This window comes from Solea solea, chromosome 4 (assembly GCF_958295425.1).
Source record: "Solea solea chromosome 4, fSolSol10.1, whole genome shotgun sequence".
Taxonomy (NCBI): domain Eukaryota; kingdom Metazoa; phylum Chordata; class Actinopteri; order Pleuronectiformes; family Soleidae; genus Solea; species Solea solea.
In genome coordinates, this window is record NC_081137.1 from 10,728,979 (window position 1) to 10,745,746 (window position 16,768).

Genomic DNA, 16,768 nt, shown 5'->3' on the forward strand with positions numbered 1-16,768 from the left:
AGGTTTTTCAAAGCTTCACATTATTTACAACAGCTCTACCAGAAGACCCTGACAGTTTGTTTTCCTGGAAAATGGACACAGGAAGATGGTCAAACAGCTCCAGGAGGAAGAGGAGTGACTGGCAAAGGAATAGGAAGACTTGAATGAAAGCCTACGTCATATACAATATATAACCCGGTTTTAATGACACAATTATATCAACGTATGATACCTGTTTTTATTTAAATTTCTTTCTTAAAAAAATAAAAAATAAAATATATATATATATATATATATATATATATATATATATATGTGGGTGGTAGATGTTGGTTACTTTATCGTTAGAGAACTACTTTAGGAAAGCTCTATCCTCTGTTGTACATGAGTATCCAACTTTTTGTGGCACTACCGACAATGAAGAGGATAACCAATGGATGCTTGCGTCAAACAGATGTTATGTAAGGAGGGCCACACCTGTACAACCCAATACTCAAAAACATACAAAAGGGGGGGAACCCTCTCACTAACTCATTGTCTACCACTTTATCCTCCACAGCCCTTCTGACCCCGCTGACAAAGGGCAAAAGGCAGAGTACACCCTGGACAGGTCACCAGTCCATTACAGGGCAAACACTGGGACGAACAACCATTCACTCTTACATTCAAATCTACAGTCAATTTAGAGTATCCATTTAACCAAATCCTTTTTGGAGGGAGGAAGCCATCTGGAGAGAACCCACGCACATGCAGGGAAAACATGTAAACTCCACAGAAATGCCCTTGGTCAAACACTGGAATGTGAGACTGAATATACATATGGATCCACACACATGTTCTGCACAACTAAGTCTGTAAGCAATAGCGCATCATGGATTTTATCAGCAACAGCACTTCAATCAGCAAATTGAGAAAGAGCCTTATGGAATAATGCTTAAAATAAAAGTATATTTAACCAAAGACTCTGCTGCATTTAAATCAGCATAAAAAACATAAAGTTTAATGTTGGAAAAAGCAGCAGTAATATAATTGACTCCACAGCTGCTTTATATTGTATGAAAAGCTTCTCCTTCAGGTCATTAAATCCCTGCAGCCATATGAAGGCAGCAGTACACACATGTTAATTAATCTGCAGACTCCTCTTCAGTTCTTTAATCCTGTCCATGGTAAACCTTCTTTCCAATTTTTGGACTTTTTTCCCCCGCCATGTTTTGTTCTTGAAATGCCCTACAATGCTGATACTGGGATGCAAGAACCATGTTAACTGCTAAGTTTCTTCACATGCTATTACAATACTTATATATATTAAACAATATATTATATATTAAACCATGTTGTGATCACAGCCAACAGATGAGCATTCATCTGTCCTATTTCTTGGGTAAGAGACTGGCTCTTGTAACTCAGTTCCAAGGGGGAAGTGACAAGGGGTAACAATGCGATTGGGCTGTATTTCATACTATGGTAGGTATAAGTTCACAACTTTATCTCGCCGTGAGAAATCCTTTTCTGACTGAGAAGGATGCTGCTGGTCTACTGCTACCTCATTTGGAACGTTTGTGTGAAAGGAATCCAAACACCATTTACCAGAGCCTGGGATTGTATTTAAATCAAGGTGAGACTAGTTCAGGAACTGGAAATGAAAACGGAGATTCGGCCCAAAAGCCAGAGTATATGAGTATCAGCGATATTTTCTTTTGAAAGCATGTGTCTCTTCATCTTAAACAGAACTACCACACAGACATATTACATATCACATATCTGCCACATTGACATGCACATTACAGTACCTCTCTCACTCTTTTTGTCAGTGCTGACAACACTGTGTGTCATCACAGTCATGCACAGTGTGTGCATTAGCACAATCTGAGAGAAGGCTCTAATATTAATGGCTGCCATCAGTGACGGTGTATTACTGTTGTAGGACTTTTAGAGGAACCTAACCCTTCAAACAAATCAATGTAAAGAGGAAAATATGTTGCTTAGAAATGGTAAACAATCAAGCAGCTGTTATATGAAGAAATGAGAGCGCTGTTAGAAATAGAGAGACAAAACAGGATGCTGCTGATCATTTGTTCACGTCTCCATATTGTTTGTAATTGGAGACGTAAAGTAAATGGTTAAAATGTCTCTCTTATTGATTGTCACTGCACATGCAGTGTGCAGCACTCTTCTTTAAAGTGCCAGGGTTCCAGGTTTTATTTTAAGCATAACACCTAAAAAAACAAAAAAAAAAAACAAAGCTGCAACGAGGTAAACACCGTGTGATTACAGCACATTAAACACAGCCTGGAACTTATAAACAACAAAAATCAAACCAACACTTCTCTCCCACAGTCAGCTTTCTGCATTCTGAGAAGGCTAAACAAAAATAAAAGGATGAATGTTACTCCGTCCTAATCATTTCTGCCCTGGATGTGCTAAATAAAGCTTATTTTTATATTTCTTATAAAAAAAAACATTACTTTACAGAGCCTTTCTCTTTTTGTACATATGTTGAAATGGTGTTGATATGTTTGCGCTAATAACTGTTTATTGTATTTATTGTAGAATAACAACTATCGTTAGTTTACAAAAATTACCACCAGGAAAAGCCTTAAATTCGTATCACTACTGACATATAATAGTTAGTAATGTTTACATTCAATATATTAACTGGAATAACATTTAATAATGCTCTAAGTTAGCCCTAACACTAAATATGAATGACAGACAGTCTTCATAGATCGGTAACTACACCTCACTGAACCTCATTAAATAAAAAACAATGGCCAAGCCACAATGGGATTAATCTGTAATCAACTCACAGTGAATAAATACCAACACAGGGACAGATGCACTGTGTGTGATCAATATCAAACACACGTTGTGATCAATGTAGGAATTAATTGGGAATTCTCCAAGTTGTCAGAGTCAGTTTAACAGTTGGTGAGTCGGTGTCGGCTTTGAGTCTAACTGGCTGCACTGAAGGCTTTTTTTTTTTTTTGTGTTTTCCACATCTCTCTTTAGTTTCTGTTTTCTACACTGCAGCACTGTTTCAGCTGTAGGGATGTCACCTCTGGTTTCTCCTTTTCCCTCTACATCTTATTGAGTTTTTGTACTTTAGTCAGTGCTTCATCACTGATCAATGTGTTATCGCTGTTTCATCCTGACAATTGAGCAATTGCCTTAGCGCGTTTCTCCCTGTTAACTGTGGGCCCCTGAGGTTTACTAGGAATAAAAAAAGCCTTGAAATGCGGCACACAATTTACACCTCTTGGATCCAGCCGGTCTAGTCCTGGCTTCTTTATTATAGTCATATAGAGTGTTTGAGTGAGGTTGCATACAGTGAGAAAAAGCCTTTGATCTTAAATTGAGGATGCGTTCCAGATCTTAGCAAGGAAGGACACTAGTCAATATTTGGCCTGAGGTTATTTAATTTAGGCAGGGAGTTTGATTCATACATTAAAAATTCCAATTACCCTGTCAAGAGTTGAGCGAGCCCAGAGGGGGCTGTTTTAATCATACAGCTTTATCAAACTCTTAAAATTGAGTTTAACATGGACAGGATCATACATTCTGCCTCAGGGAAGGTTATACCACTTAATTTGTTGTAAATAGTAAACATTTAAAAAATGTTTTACCAGAGTTACATATGCTGAGGAAATACTGATCACTCATTTCCCTTTAATGTCCTCTTCCTGTTCTGTGGAGTTCATCAGTGTTTTAGGATGAATTTAGAGGACCTGGAGGCTTAACTAATACTCCTGCTCAGCAAATATAGATCAGGAGTCTTCATTATTCCACTCATGCATAGTTACAGCAGTACAACTATGACCGGTGGGTCCAGACCGGGTGAGACGGTGAACTGTGCGCCAACTACACACAATTGGGAAGGAACCAATCGCAGTAACTCAGGCAAACACTGGCTTCACTGTTGAACACAGAGGTGAGGACACTTTGGATAGTCCCCAGCAAATGTCCAGCAGCAACACACAGCAACAATTCAAGGACAAAGGACGAGACTTTCCCAGTAACAATGCACTTCAAAAAGGTTTCTGTATGTCATTATAGTCGGGTGTTGACAAACAGAGGAAAAGGTTATGACTCTTTTTTCATGTAAGCATGGATTTTACATTTTGAGTGAGAAAAAGTTCGCTCTTGCAAGGGACGGCGTTTAAGACTGGAGAAACATGTCCAGCATGCTTACTTTTACTACATCAATGGCCGTGTACTATGGACAGTCTTTCATTTCTTGTTCCTTTTCTAAATTTCGAAACACAACAATGAATTGACCTAGATTTTCTCCCTGCCCCTCCACAGTTGTAAACACACACACACACATACATAAAGACAAGTTTTTCTACAGTACTTTGGTAAGTTATGTGCTGTTTATCTGTCTTTTACTGTAGCGTTACTTGTTCTGACTGCATCCACGCAACTGAGAGCTGTGAGTTGCGGACACAAGGCAGATTGGTACACACATATAGTCAGACAGCTGTTCAGGGAGCTCTTGATTGCTGTTGGTGGAGCACATATTTTCAGTGTTGTATAATAATGTAGGTGAGAGGCTAAATTCATGGCCGTGATTAAAATACAATTGTGAAGTCCTACTTCAGTAGGACTTCACAATTGTGTCAAGGTTAGTTTTAATTTTATATTTACATTTTGAAACTTTGCATGGTGCTTCTTGGTGTTCCAGTCATAGTGTTGCTGTGCAAAGCTGATAGGTGTGGACTCATTTGGTAATGGTTTGAATGTAACAGACATTCCTTTAAAGTTACAAAGGACAGCTCATTAGATACAATATGCATGTGTGTATTTGATATACATGAGGCAGTGGGAGTTATTTGTACTGGTACAACAGTTTGAGGGGCTGGAATTAGATTTATTGGAAAAGGGCTTTGTGTGAGCACTGACTCTGTTATATTATCAGAGCTAATGAGCAGAACTGGTATATGGATCAAGTGCTCTGAAATACTGTAAATCCTGCATCATGCATACTTCATTAATGTTGTCACGTTTCGCACACACTGAAACAGTGCAGGAGCTTATTTGCATTGTGTGTGTGGCAACATGGCATTTGTGTTGTGTTGCTGTTTTTTCTTTATGTGTGTGGTATATTGGACTTGGTTGTTGCTGGTATGTGACAATGCAAATTGGGGCAGATACATATATATATACATATGTATGTATATACTGTATATATATATATATATATATATATATATATATATATATATACATATATATATAAATATACATATATATAGATGAACATGGGGTGAACCAGAAAGTGTTTGGATGTTATCGTGTCGTTTTTAAAATACAGTCAACACAATATAAATATTCTATTATTTGCACAGGCACACAAAACACAGACATACACAAATTCAAATTACTGGCTACTAGTTACTAAAATGAATGGCTGTTATTGTGTTAAACACAGATATTTCGCTTGATGTCCACATTTCTATGCATTTCATGTTCATCCATATTAAAAAGTATGTGCTATTCCTTCTGTCAAATAATCTATTGGTCAAGTATAACAACAGTATATGTCCGTGTCTTTATGCAGGTGGTCACAGCTGGACCTCCTGTTTCACCATTCCCGAATCTTATTTCACAAAGATATTACAACGATCTGAGCGGCTGTCAGATATTTCCCATTCCGTCTTATCAGTGGAAGGAATGATGTCTGGCAATGGCACACAAAGCCTGTGTAAAGTTTTATAAATAAAGCATGAAATTGACCGGATGGCTGTTTGAGAGAGGACGCTCAGAGCCACAGGGCCTCAAACAGCAGACAGGTGTAGCTGCCCACTTCCACACTGATTACCTACCATTTGGACTCCCACTAAAGGACCCCGCAACTCTGAGTCAACAACTTTAATGCAGAAAATGACTTCATTCATTTTCCATTTAAAACACCACATTTTAAAATCTGCCTACACACAAAAGTGCTGCTTATTTTTCCGCTTCTTCACAGAAGAATTTGCATACATTGGGCAGCGGAAGACGAATAACTTTACCCCATTTTAGACATTTAGTCATGGTTGTGTTCAGGTGTGCGGTAAAAAAGGAGCGAGAGATTTACTTAACTTGAACGTCAGCTTTCAGACCCTACAGTTTAGAAATCCACACACGTAACAAACCCTTATAACCCTGAGGATTAGCTGATGACTGACATGTATATTGATGAGTGTGTGTGTGTGTGTGTGTGTGTGTGCGTGTGTGCATGTTAATGTGTGTGCATCTTTGTATGTGTTGCCTTGATTGTGCCACTTGAGAGTGCCTGACAGAAATCAGCTGCAACACTGATATTTTAAGAAGGCCTTTATTAACTCACCAGGGAACTGGTAGCTGTAGCTTGGTGCGAATCCAGTGTATCCGCGGCCGTACGTCGCCACAATGTTAGGGTAACCTTTGAGAGAGAGGAGAGAGATCATAAAGAGGTGAGAGGAAAGAATATAGGACAAACAAATCTTAAAAGACAGGCTTTGAAACTCCTGGTGATAAAAACTCAAATAAAATGTTCACATTTCAATAAACACAACTACAACAATCCAAATCAAATGTGACTATAAGGCCGAAATAGGGCCAATCAATTTAAAATCTGATTGGCACAGATCAGCCGCAACAGGAAAAAAAAAAATATTGGTTTCACTTTTGTGGAACATTTGTGTAATTTTAACTTAGTCAAGCTATAAATATAAGATTATCCTTTGTCTCACAACAAGGGAAATTTACACAGTTAAGGAATTTATTTTACTTTTTTTTTATTGGACACAGATTCACTGAGGAACCACATCATTAAAGGCGCTGTGAGTCAGGTTTGGTGATTTTTTTTTTGTTTCCTGTTGTTACTCTTCTGCCTTTGTGTGGTCTTTGTGAATAGAAATAATCAGACCTTATTCATCTGAAATCATGCTCTGTCAAGCAATACTATCAGACCTGACTGAGGGAGTAGCATAGGGGCAGATAACTAAAAACTGAAGTCATTGGTACTGACAGTGAGTAAAGAAGTAGAGCAGCACCATAATATTATGGAGCCACTTTTAATGGATCTTTAGTTTGGCTTGGCTTTTGTTTCTCTGTAAATGCACATAAGTGTGTAAGTGCACACAAGTTCCATCTGAGGTTCACAGGAGAGAATCTATAATAACAATATGTTAATTTAAATGCGCTTCCTTTGAGTAATTCTACATTAATTCTGGGGTTTTAAATTAAAACATTCACTGTTACAAGCCTCACTATCAAGATGAAAAGATGCAATTAAGTGCAACGAAGTCTGCAGTTACTTTTTTTTGTAGATCAATTGTAAGCCCTAAAATAAATACTTTACACATTCAAAATCTGAGAAGTAAATATTTTTTTGTAATACCTTGTATGAAAAACTGCAATAATCAAGAAGCAATTTATTTTTATGTTTCAAGGTTAATAAAGAAGTGGCATGTATTTATAGCTGACTGTTGATAGACCGTCGAGTGGAAATCATTCGCTGCGTGTGCAGTTCCACAACAAACAATAAACAGTTACGCTCAATTACATTAACCTCTAATCTTGATCATGCCGCTCTCGTCGCTCGTCTCGCAGGACCTTGTTCGAAAGGTGTTGCCGCTTTGCGAGATATCAGCCATCAATTTAGTGAATAAAAACGTTTTTATAACCTATGAGAGTAAAGACCATAGCTATAAAGAGTGGAGCCTGGGCGGTAAAATTATTTTCTTTCCAGAGTAGCTGACCTGGTGATTTAAACTGTGAGTATTACATGGCTGCACACTTTATACACAGCCCTGCTTTAAAGTGAGCACTTTATGCTGTGTCTTTATATTTACAGACATTTAAGGCATTGCACCTGACAGGGTTTTAACAGTTCCCACTGCTAGAGACTGATACTTATTTTAGTGAGGTAAGGTAACAAAGTAGTAACACTTTGTTTAGCCCAACAACAAACCTATTAAGGATGTTTGTTTAAGTTGCTCCTTATTTAAAAATAAATAAATAAAATAAAAAATCTTTTTGTTTTTTGTAGCCTAAGAATAAGTCTTGCTTTACAGATGCCACATTTCTACAGCGAGGTGCATTTCATGTTTTGAAGTGAAAGCTTCCTACACGGATGAACGACAAATGAACAGCTCCAACCATAAAAACTAAATAAACTAGGGAGAGAATGGAACATATGAGAGAGTTGTGAGAGAGTGGTTACTTCCTTTTTGGTCCCAGATGCTCTTGGGAACGAGAGAGTGAGCAAATGATGTCACTAATTCTTACACACTGGTCTATTTTGGAGATAACTTCAGTTTTATATTCATAAGAACTTTCACTTTCACTCCATTTTATGTCCTAAATAAACGACATACAATTATTCCAATATGCACTTTTAATTAAAAAAAAGTGTTAGTCTATGTTTATGTTTAAGAAAGATAGGAAATCAGGTAAGAATCTCTCATCTGATGATGATGGAGGAGGAACAACAGAGGTCACTGCAGAAGGTCACCATTGAGTTTAATAGTGTCCTTTATGCCTTCAGATACAGAAGTATTAGGATTTAAGAAATGAGAGAGGAGGAAAGAAATCGGTGGATAAGGAAAAAAAAAAGTGGATTTTGTTTTTCCATCGTCATGTGTCCATGTTTATTGAATAAATAGAACTCCATAATTCTCAAGTTATCATCTTAACTTGTACTTTAAACACGTAAGACAATGTAATAACAAATGACTGTAAACTTGGATACTTTAAAGTAGTAGTCTAATAGGTGACTTTAACATCTAGCAAAAACCTTTTCATGTGTGGTTTTCTAGAGCTCCATATGCAGATGTTGCATTCTTGGTTTAGGTCTTTATTACAAATCGCACTGTTCTGGATTCTTTAGCCTTTTAATTCATTTTCATTTTGTATCCGACCATAAGCTCCTGGGCTTTTTTACAGCTCAGTGTAATAACACTTTATAGTAGTTGCCCTGAAATGGTGTTGCCATCTGTTTATGTTCTGTGTATCTTCAGCACAGCAGAAAGGTCCATGTGTTAATATCGCTTGATGCAATTTGTTAAAAATATGCCACAGGCAAGGAGCTGCTTTACATTACACCTCCAGCAAAACATTCACTTGTGGTTTGTTATTAGTGTTTTTACTGGTTGAAGCAATGATTGGCCAGTAATTAACTTGTTATCCATCTTAGTTATCTCAAAAGGCATTACCATGGCAACCAATACTCACTGGGAATCATGACCACGTGCTGTTTAATGCATCAAAACAATCAGAATGCATTAATAAAAAAGGACCTCAGTCTATGCGAGCGCATGAACGCGGAGAGTATCATTATTCAGCTACTATTATTGTCAACTATTTTCACAATATTCACAATAATATTTTACACATTTATTTTGTTAAGTTAAAACTACCAATGTATGTTTACATAATATATGCTTATTAATCAAATGTTATTTGCACGGCGCATTTCATACAAAGTAGTCTCAATGTGCTTTACATAAGTTAATTATACATTTATAAAACAAGTATAAATATACCACAAATTGTTTTAACATCAGTGAAATAGTTTTGCATTTTGTAACATATTTTTTAACATATGTAATTATCAAGTCATCAGGACTTTCAAAAGCATAGCCTGAGGAGTGCTGTTTATTCTTAAATGTGTAAAATAAGCTTCACAAATGTTAAGGGGGGAAAAAAAAAATACATATATGTTCTGCAATTAAATAGTAATAAGTGCGATGGAAGTTGTGTTTTTAGAAATGATCTGAAACCAAAATCACAAATGTAATGTAAGACTTTGTGCCTCGGGAGCTACAGTGCAACACATGTGGTCAGTACAGGTCATTTAAATGGGATCCGTAATTGTCCTTGAGTTTGGGGATTACATCATGTCTGCCCGGTTACCTGCAACTCTTGCCTGCCACAAAAAGCACCCTCCATAACCAGCTCATCTGTGAGCTGCGGCTTCACTCAGCCTCCCGCCTCGTCACTCTGTTCCCCAGACTGCCTGCTGGCTGCTCGTTTGGCTCCGTCCTCCTAACCAACATTCCCCTTCGCCTGCCACACTCCGCATCCCCCCAATAAATGTTCATTCTTGTTTCTATGTTCTGCATTTAGCTTCAACCACTCAACCATCACTGATTTTGGGTGAAAATTGCTAGCAAAAATTCTCCTTTCTGCCAAAATGTACATACAATGTGATTGTATTATGCACTTATGCAACAATGAGATAAAGATATGAAACAATTAAATTGTCATAAAACATGGAACAATTAAGAATAGAAACATTTCCTTATTGCATTGTTTCGACTGCGATTTCAATTAGAAAACAATAAGCCTTAATAGTTAATGATTTAATTATTTTATTTTATGATTGCTCAAGAAATTATGCACAAACTTTCCAATATAATTTATCCACGTGAATGGAACAATTTGTTAAGTTACTTTTTAATATCAATCATAAATAAACTGGTTATTTGAAACTTACAAAAAAAATAAAAATCACTTGTTACCTATTTATTTTAGATGACTTCTCATGGCTCACCAGTGGCCTGAGACCCACACTATGGCAAACACTGATATACCTTTATTGCTAAATCCTATCCCAAATGTTTTCATGCAAATGTATGACTTCATAATCTTAAATAAAATCAACATTGTCTTGTCTTAAATGAATGAATGAATTCTCATTGCAATTCTCCAAGAGTGTCATATATCGTGCTCTGTCACTGTCGCTCAGCGCCGCCTTACACACGCATACGGCCTGAAAGCTCCTTCCATGTGTGAAAGAGCTGGGCGCCGCATTTAAACACTCAGATCAGAGTGTGAGCCAACGGTGGGTATCCACTAATCCTAACCTGGATATCTATCCTAACCTTAACCACAATCGTATCCTGGCCCCTAAACCAAAACTTACTCTCTGACTTATTTTACCCCTTCTCTGCTCTGAGTATCTAAATATGCCGCCGGTGAGTTTACACTGGAGTCAACTGAAAGCCTGGTGCTTCTCTTTCAGAAATGGAGGGATAGTAAGGCAACTCTTTGACAGAGCACGGCTGGATATGAGAACGTGTTGGATATTCCCACAATATTACGCATCCCCTGAGTCCGTCAAAGTAAGAGGGTACAGACTTGCTGAATACCTATACTGTCCCAAAGCGAGAGGAAGTGTTGCAAAGAGTCCCAAAGAAGACCAGTGTCATTAGAAAAATTTAAGAGTAGCAGATGCATTGTTCATCTGCCGTCATGATTCTTATTACAACCGCAGACCCTCCAGTTAATTAGCTGGACATTTTTCAGACAGAAGCAGCTGTGGGCAACATATTGAGAAACAGGGTGTGAGGGAGCAGCACATACAGACAAAAAAAACAAGACACAGGGAGGAGAGCGGGTGAAGTGCCTGAGCCGGCGCGTGTAAGTCAGTCAGCGAGAATTTGAGCCCCATCAGAAGGTAATATAAACATAATTAACCCTGTAATTATGGTATATGTCTCGCTCTTTATCTGTTTTCCGCAAGCTATTATCACCTTCAACCATAAATCTGTGCTAAATTACCTAATAAGAGGAAGTCCTTTAGGCCACGGATGAATCACAGCAGCCAACCTTGATAACTCTTTCTTCATCGTGTGTAAGCTACACCTCAGAGACTGACCTCTGAAACATCTTTCAGGCCGCCGTGTCCTCACTTCTCGTTAGCTCTGAAGCAGCCTGATAAATGACCCTCCCAATGTCTACATTGTAAATTGTCAGCTGCAAATTCCTATAGACACTGTAGGCTAATACGATACAAGACTAGGGAAGTGAACTGCACAATGCATATCACACTGCAGTTAGACACACGGGTGGTGTCTATGCTTGTGTCTACACCACAAAGGTGTCAAAACATGCATGTATATTTGCATGGGTGACACTGTGTGTGAGCGCATGCAGGCTATAAGCGCACACGTGTGTGTGTGTGTGTGTGTGGATGAATGTGAGCATGTGTGTTGATGCTCTGTTCTGTATGCCTCAGAGCCTGTGCCAGCTGGAATCAGAAAAGGTTGACCTTGGTCATAAATATCTAATCAGTGTTTGCTGTCCATGAAAAAGTTCAATTTATTCCTGACCCAATGGGAAAATGCCTCTCTCAGACAAAAGAAATGCGACTCAGATGTGGGTCTGATGTGGATGAAGTAGGACAGAGGCTACACCGGTAAAAAAAAAAAGAAAGAAAAGAAATCCTCATTAGGTGCTGATGAGAAGTCATCATGGGGAAGCTACAGATGGATAGGTTTCACAAAACCTCTTACTGTTTGTTTGCTCTGAAAAGAGCTGTGATGTGATACAATGAAAAGCTATCACGGACTGCAAAGTATTGGATATTATGTGTTTGATACTGTCTTACTGTCAAAACAGAATAAATTCCCAACTGAAATTGTTGGCTTGGATCAAGCCGCTCATCGTACTCTGTTATTTGAACATTTTCTGAAAAGCCATTTTGCCGCTCTGATGTACTGCATTAGAACGGGGGCTTCTCTTACAAGATGACTATAAATGCAGAATTTAGAGACAGGTGCGTGTGTGTGTGTGTGTGTGTCGAGTGTGTGAGCAGAGAGCTATAGAGTGGAATATGAAAGTGTTGGGAAAGTGTATTAAGATACATGCTGGTTTATGCTACTATTTTAGAAAAGACATAGTATGTGCACAACTACAACAAACAATCGGGTGGGAGGAAAAAAGGGAAAGAAAAAAGAAGGAGAGAAGCTGTTATCTGGTGTACCACTTCACTAAATGAAGCCTGCCACTGTGTCTGGCCTGGTGGTGGCCTCTTAGTGCTCTTATTTGCCTTATTAATATGCATGCTCGTGTATCTATTTTATGGCTCAACAGTTCTGATTCACTTTAAAATCAATTATCCATCTGGTACACCCATACCTCGCCCCAGCTCAAATGTGTATTAATTTCAGCAAACATACATCGTGCACAACACAATAAAGATAAATGCCTCGATTAGAGGCAGTAAACAAAGGAGCTAGGGATGGCTTTAATGAGATTTGGCACAAAAGGAGCTTACACTTTCTTAAATAATGAGCCCAGGGTCCCTTTTTCCAAATGCAAATTATATAAAGGAATGTTTCGCCGTCCTTGTTCCAATTTCATTTAGATAAGAGTGTCTCCAAACAAGTTGGCTGTTAATATTCTCACATGAGCACATCACTGCCTTTCCTGCCTGCCATCTCCCAATGGAGGGGAAGAGTGCTCTCCTCCTCGTAGACACATTAGACTGTAATAAGTTCTGAAAAGTTCACTGTGCTTGTTAAATACTTCTAACAGATGAGGTGGAACTGGGAACGGCTTAGATAGAGCTGACAGATGCACTTGGCTGGTCACATCAAGCCTTTTACCACAAACAACTGCATAATCAGCCTCATGGAAAGGTCAAGCCTGCAATAACCCAGACAGTTTATGCTACACTGTATATACATAGATATATAAAACGATATATGTGCCATAGCAATAAAACTGGTGACTGTTGAGGTTCATTTGGATTTTAATCAAAAAAAATATGAAGCCATGAAAAATAATTGCTATTCAAAAAAAAAAAAAGGGTTTAAATCACAGTATTAATGCTTTTGAATGACACAACAATCAACTACAACCTGTCACCTGTGGAGGAAACTATATCACACACTAAAGGAATAGTTTGTGATTTCTCAAGTGTGGCTGTATGTGGTACTTTTTGTTAAATCAATTCCATACTGTTCAACAATATGATAGTAAGCAAAACCTAATAATATTTATTAATATAAGGTCAAATTTCGATTTTTTTAAATGTAAACTTTTTTTTTGGCTGATCTCTCTTTTTTTAATCAAAATAATGTATATACTGTATATTGTAAGTCCATGCACCTAATCCTCCTCCAAGATAATCTCCGTCACTCTGTTGACGTCGCCGAATGCTCTTCTTCTACGCAGCGACGTCAACAGAGTGCACCTGTTACCCATTGTGCCTATGGGGCTCAGCACTGCCCCCTATCATTACGGCACGGTACTCTCTGCCTTACCCTGTGCATACTGCCGATCAGAAAGACTAAATAGGTCACACACAGTCATTGAATATATTAGGCAGACTGTGGAACGTCAGCATGTGTAGTACATGTATAATCAAACATGTATATTGGCGATATAAAGAGAGGCAGCAATGGACATGCGCCAACTGCGTGCTTCAGTCAGTGTGTGTTGGATAGCACCTTCAGACGTGAGGCACGGCTCACCGCTGCCTCACCTCACCGTTCTCCCGTGTATTTGAACAGGAAATGCGTAAATTCAGCGATTTTGACCATAGAAATGTTGCAATCATACAGAAAGCTAAAATACAGAACAGTCAAGAGGACAAACTGATTTTCTTTTATCATTGTTATTATTTTACTTTTTCTGTCAAACATCTATTATAGCCATTCTTCACAGCCGTCAGATTAGTGCAGTTAAGTGTGCATGGAGCAGGGGATCAAACCCAGGACCTTCTGCTTGAAAGACAACCCACTCTACCACCAAATCACTGCTGCCCCACAAGGCCTTGGTTGCTTGGAACTAAGCTCTAATGGATTGCTGTTGAAGACACTATATATGTGTGTTTAGCAGAGGTTCTTCACATGCTAATGAGGAAGAGTTTGTCCATATTGATACAACTAAATGTGCTAGAAATGTGTTATTGATCCACGAGAATCATACAGTGGTCAATTGTGATTGTGTGTTTAAATGTGTAATTTCAGGACTTTGGTGTGAAATCCTTCATTCAGATTGACCTAAATGATACAAACTTACTCGCCCCCATCTCCACCAGCTAAAAACATTCATTTTATGTATGGATAACGGTGTAGGAGAGCAAGCCGCTTACAAACTACACGTTCTAGTTCGAGTAGGCTGTCTAACAATTAAATAAAGGTCATTTAGTTGGTGGTGGTGTTCTACAACAGTTAGAATCTGTAGTGTTAAATGATTGTCTCCTTCTGGATTCCACTTATTTCTCTATTCACAGGGAACACATTCTTAGAAAATAAAGAATGAGATGATTATTTAACTGCACCGTAAAAAAAATACAAAACAAAACGACTCAATACCAATAAATGGAGCAGTTCTCATCCATATAAAAAATAAAATAAATGAAAAACAAGCAGCATCTCAGAGTTGCTTTAACCATCACATGTTACCTGGTACAGATAAAAATGCATGAATGTGGCTCTGCCTGCACCTGCTACAAGAGGGAGGGAGGGAGGAGGGGGGTGCTTTCACAGCAAAGCACAGTCTCTTACAATCAGCTGCGTGTCTCTTTTGATTTTGAAGGAAAATATAAATCTTTTATGTGGGGGGTGAAAATCCATTTGGTGGGGTCGTACAAATAAATGACATGCATAGGTGGTTGGGTGGGTAGACAGAAGGATAGATAGATGGATAGATAGATAGATAGATAGATAGATAGATAGATAGATAGATGGATAGATAGATAGATAGATAGATAGATAGATAGATAGATAGATAGATAGATAGATAGATAGATAGATAGATGCAGCAGCAGGATGTGAGAGTGTACAATGGTGTTAAATAAAAGGGCCACAGGCAGGGGCTGGATGGTAATGAAGAGGGGTGGGCCAGCAGCTGAGGTCCCTGTAGATGAGATCTCTCCCTGACATGTGTGTCCCCTTCATTACCCATTAAGGGGGGCACAGTGATGAATCCTTAATATGACATTACACCAATTTTCCTCTTCATTTAGCCTGCTAATGTGCTGGTCTGCTCCTATATGCCCAGGGGCTGCCTGAACCAGACTCAACCAGAAATAGACCACAGTGGCCACTGGTGGCACACCTTGAAGCAGCCTAATTAGGGGCAGCGCCCACCTAATGGGGTTATTGAGACGAGAGTTTGCATAAGTTGACTTTTTTAGCAGGTAGAAACTGATGACTGAATGGCGTGCAAGCCCAACACTTTCACTCTGCCCCTCCCCCATTCCCTAGCTCCAAATAAACCACACGTTTACATTGAAAAAGAAATGCATTTGGTAGTTGAATTACTATTACATGTTTACACTCAACCAGTGGGAGCTCGTCAATAAGGGGCACTCACACAGTGTATGGTGTGTACCTGGTTGTGCACACTGTTGGTTTTATTTAGTTAGTTACTTAAATTTTCTTTCCATTCACCATCATCAAATTCAAGTTCAAGTAGTGCATTATATATATATATATATATATATATATACATAAATAGAATATGCCCCCCATAAAAGAAGAAGAACACAAACAACAAGAAAAATATGGTGAAATCCAGACGGTACATTTTTGAACTGACAGATTAAATAGATTCAGCTTGAAAAAACTGAAATATTTTGAAGTTAAAGGGTAAATAAACCCGCTCTTAATCATCAGTATTTATATGGCTCTTTTCTAGTATTCATGAAACAGTGCTTTGCGCTGTGCTTTTTCTGTGAAATATCTATTATAACCCATTCTTCACAGCCGTCAGCTTAGTGCGGTTAAGTGTGCATGTACTGTAGACTTGAGGAGCAGGGGATCAAACCCATGACCTTCTGCTTGAAAGACAACCCACTCTACCAATGAGTCACTGCTGCCCCACAAGGCCTTGGTTTCTTGGAACTAAGCTCTAAAGGATTGCTGTTAGTAGAAGACACGATGTCCAGCAGAGGTTCTTCACATGCTAATGAGGAATAGTTTGTCCATATTGTCCTGCATGTGTTGCTGTAAGAGGTTAAACTTATGGCACAGTAAGCGGCACAGCTACTTAGCTAAAGCTATAACTTGTCTTTGTTTTTGGAGCA

At 38.4% G+C, this 16,768-nt stretch overlaps 1 protein-coding gene across 7 annotated transcripts in view; it reads right to left on the reverse strand.

The window, feature by feature from the left end:
- LOC131458280 (RNA-binding protein Musashi homolog 2) overlaps nt 1–16,768 on the reverse strand; it is a 313,476-nt gene that overhangs the window by 49,914 nt on the left and 246,794 nt on the right. For all 7 annotated transcript variants that reach the window (XM_058627237.1, XM_058627235.1, XM_058627233.1 and 4 more), the window contains exon 10: nt 6,308–6,382. In XM_058627237.1, the coding sequence (XP_058483220.1) occupies nt 6,308–6,382 (75 nt within the window). The remainder of the gene's footprint in view (nt 1–6,307; nt 6,383–16,768) is intronic.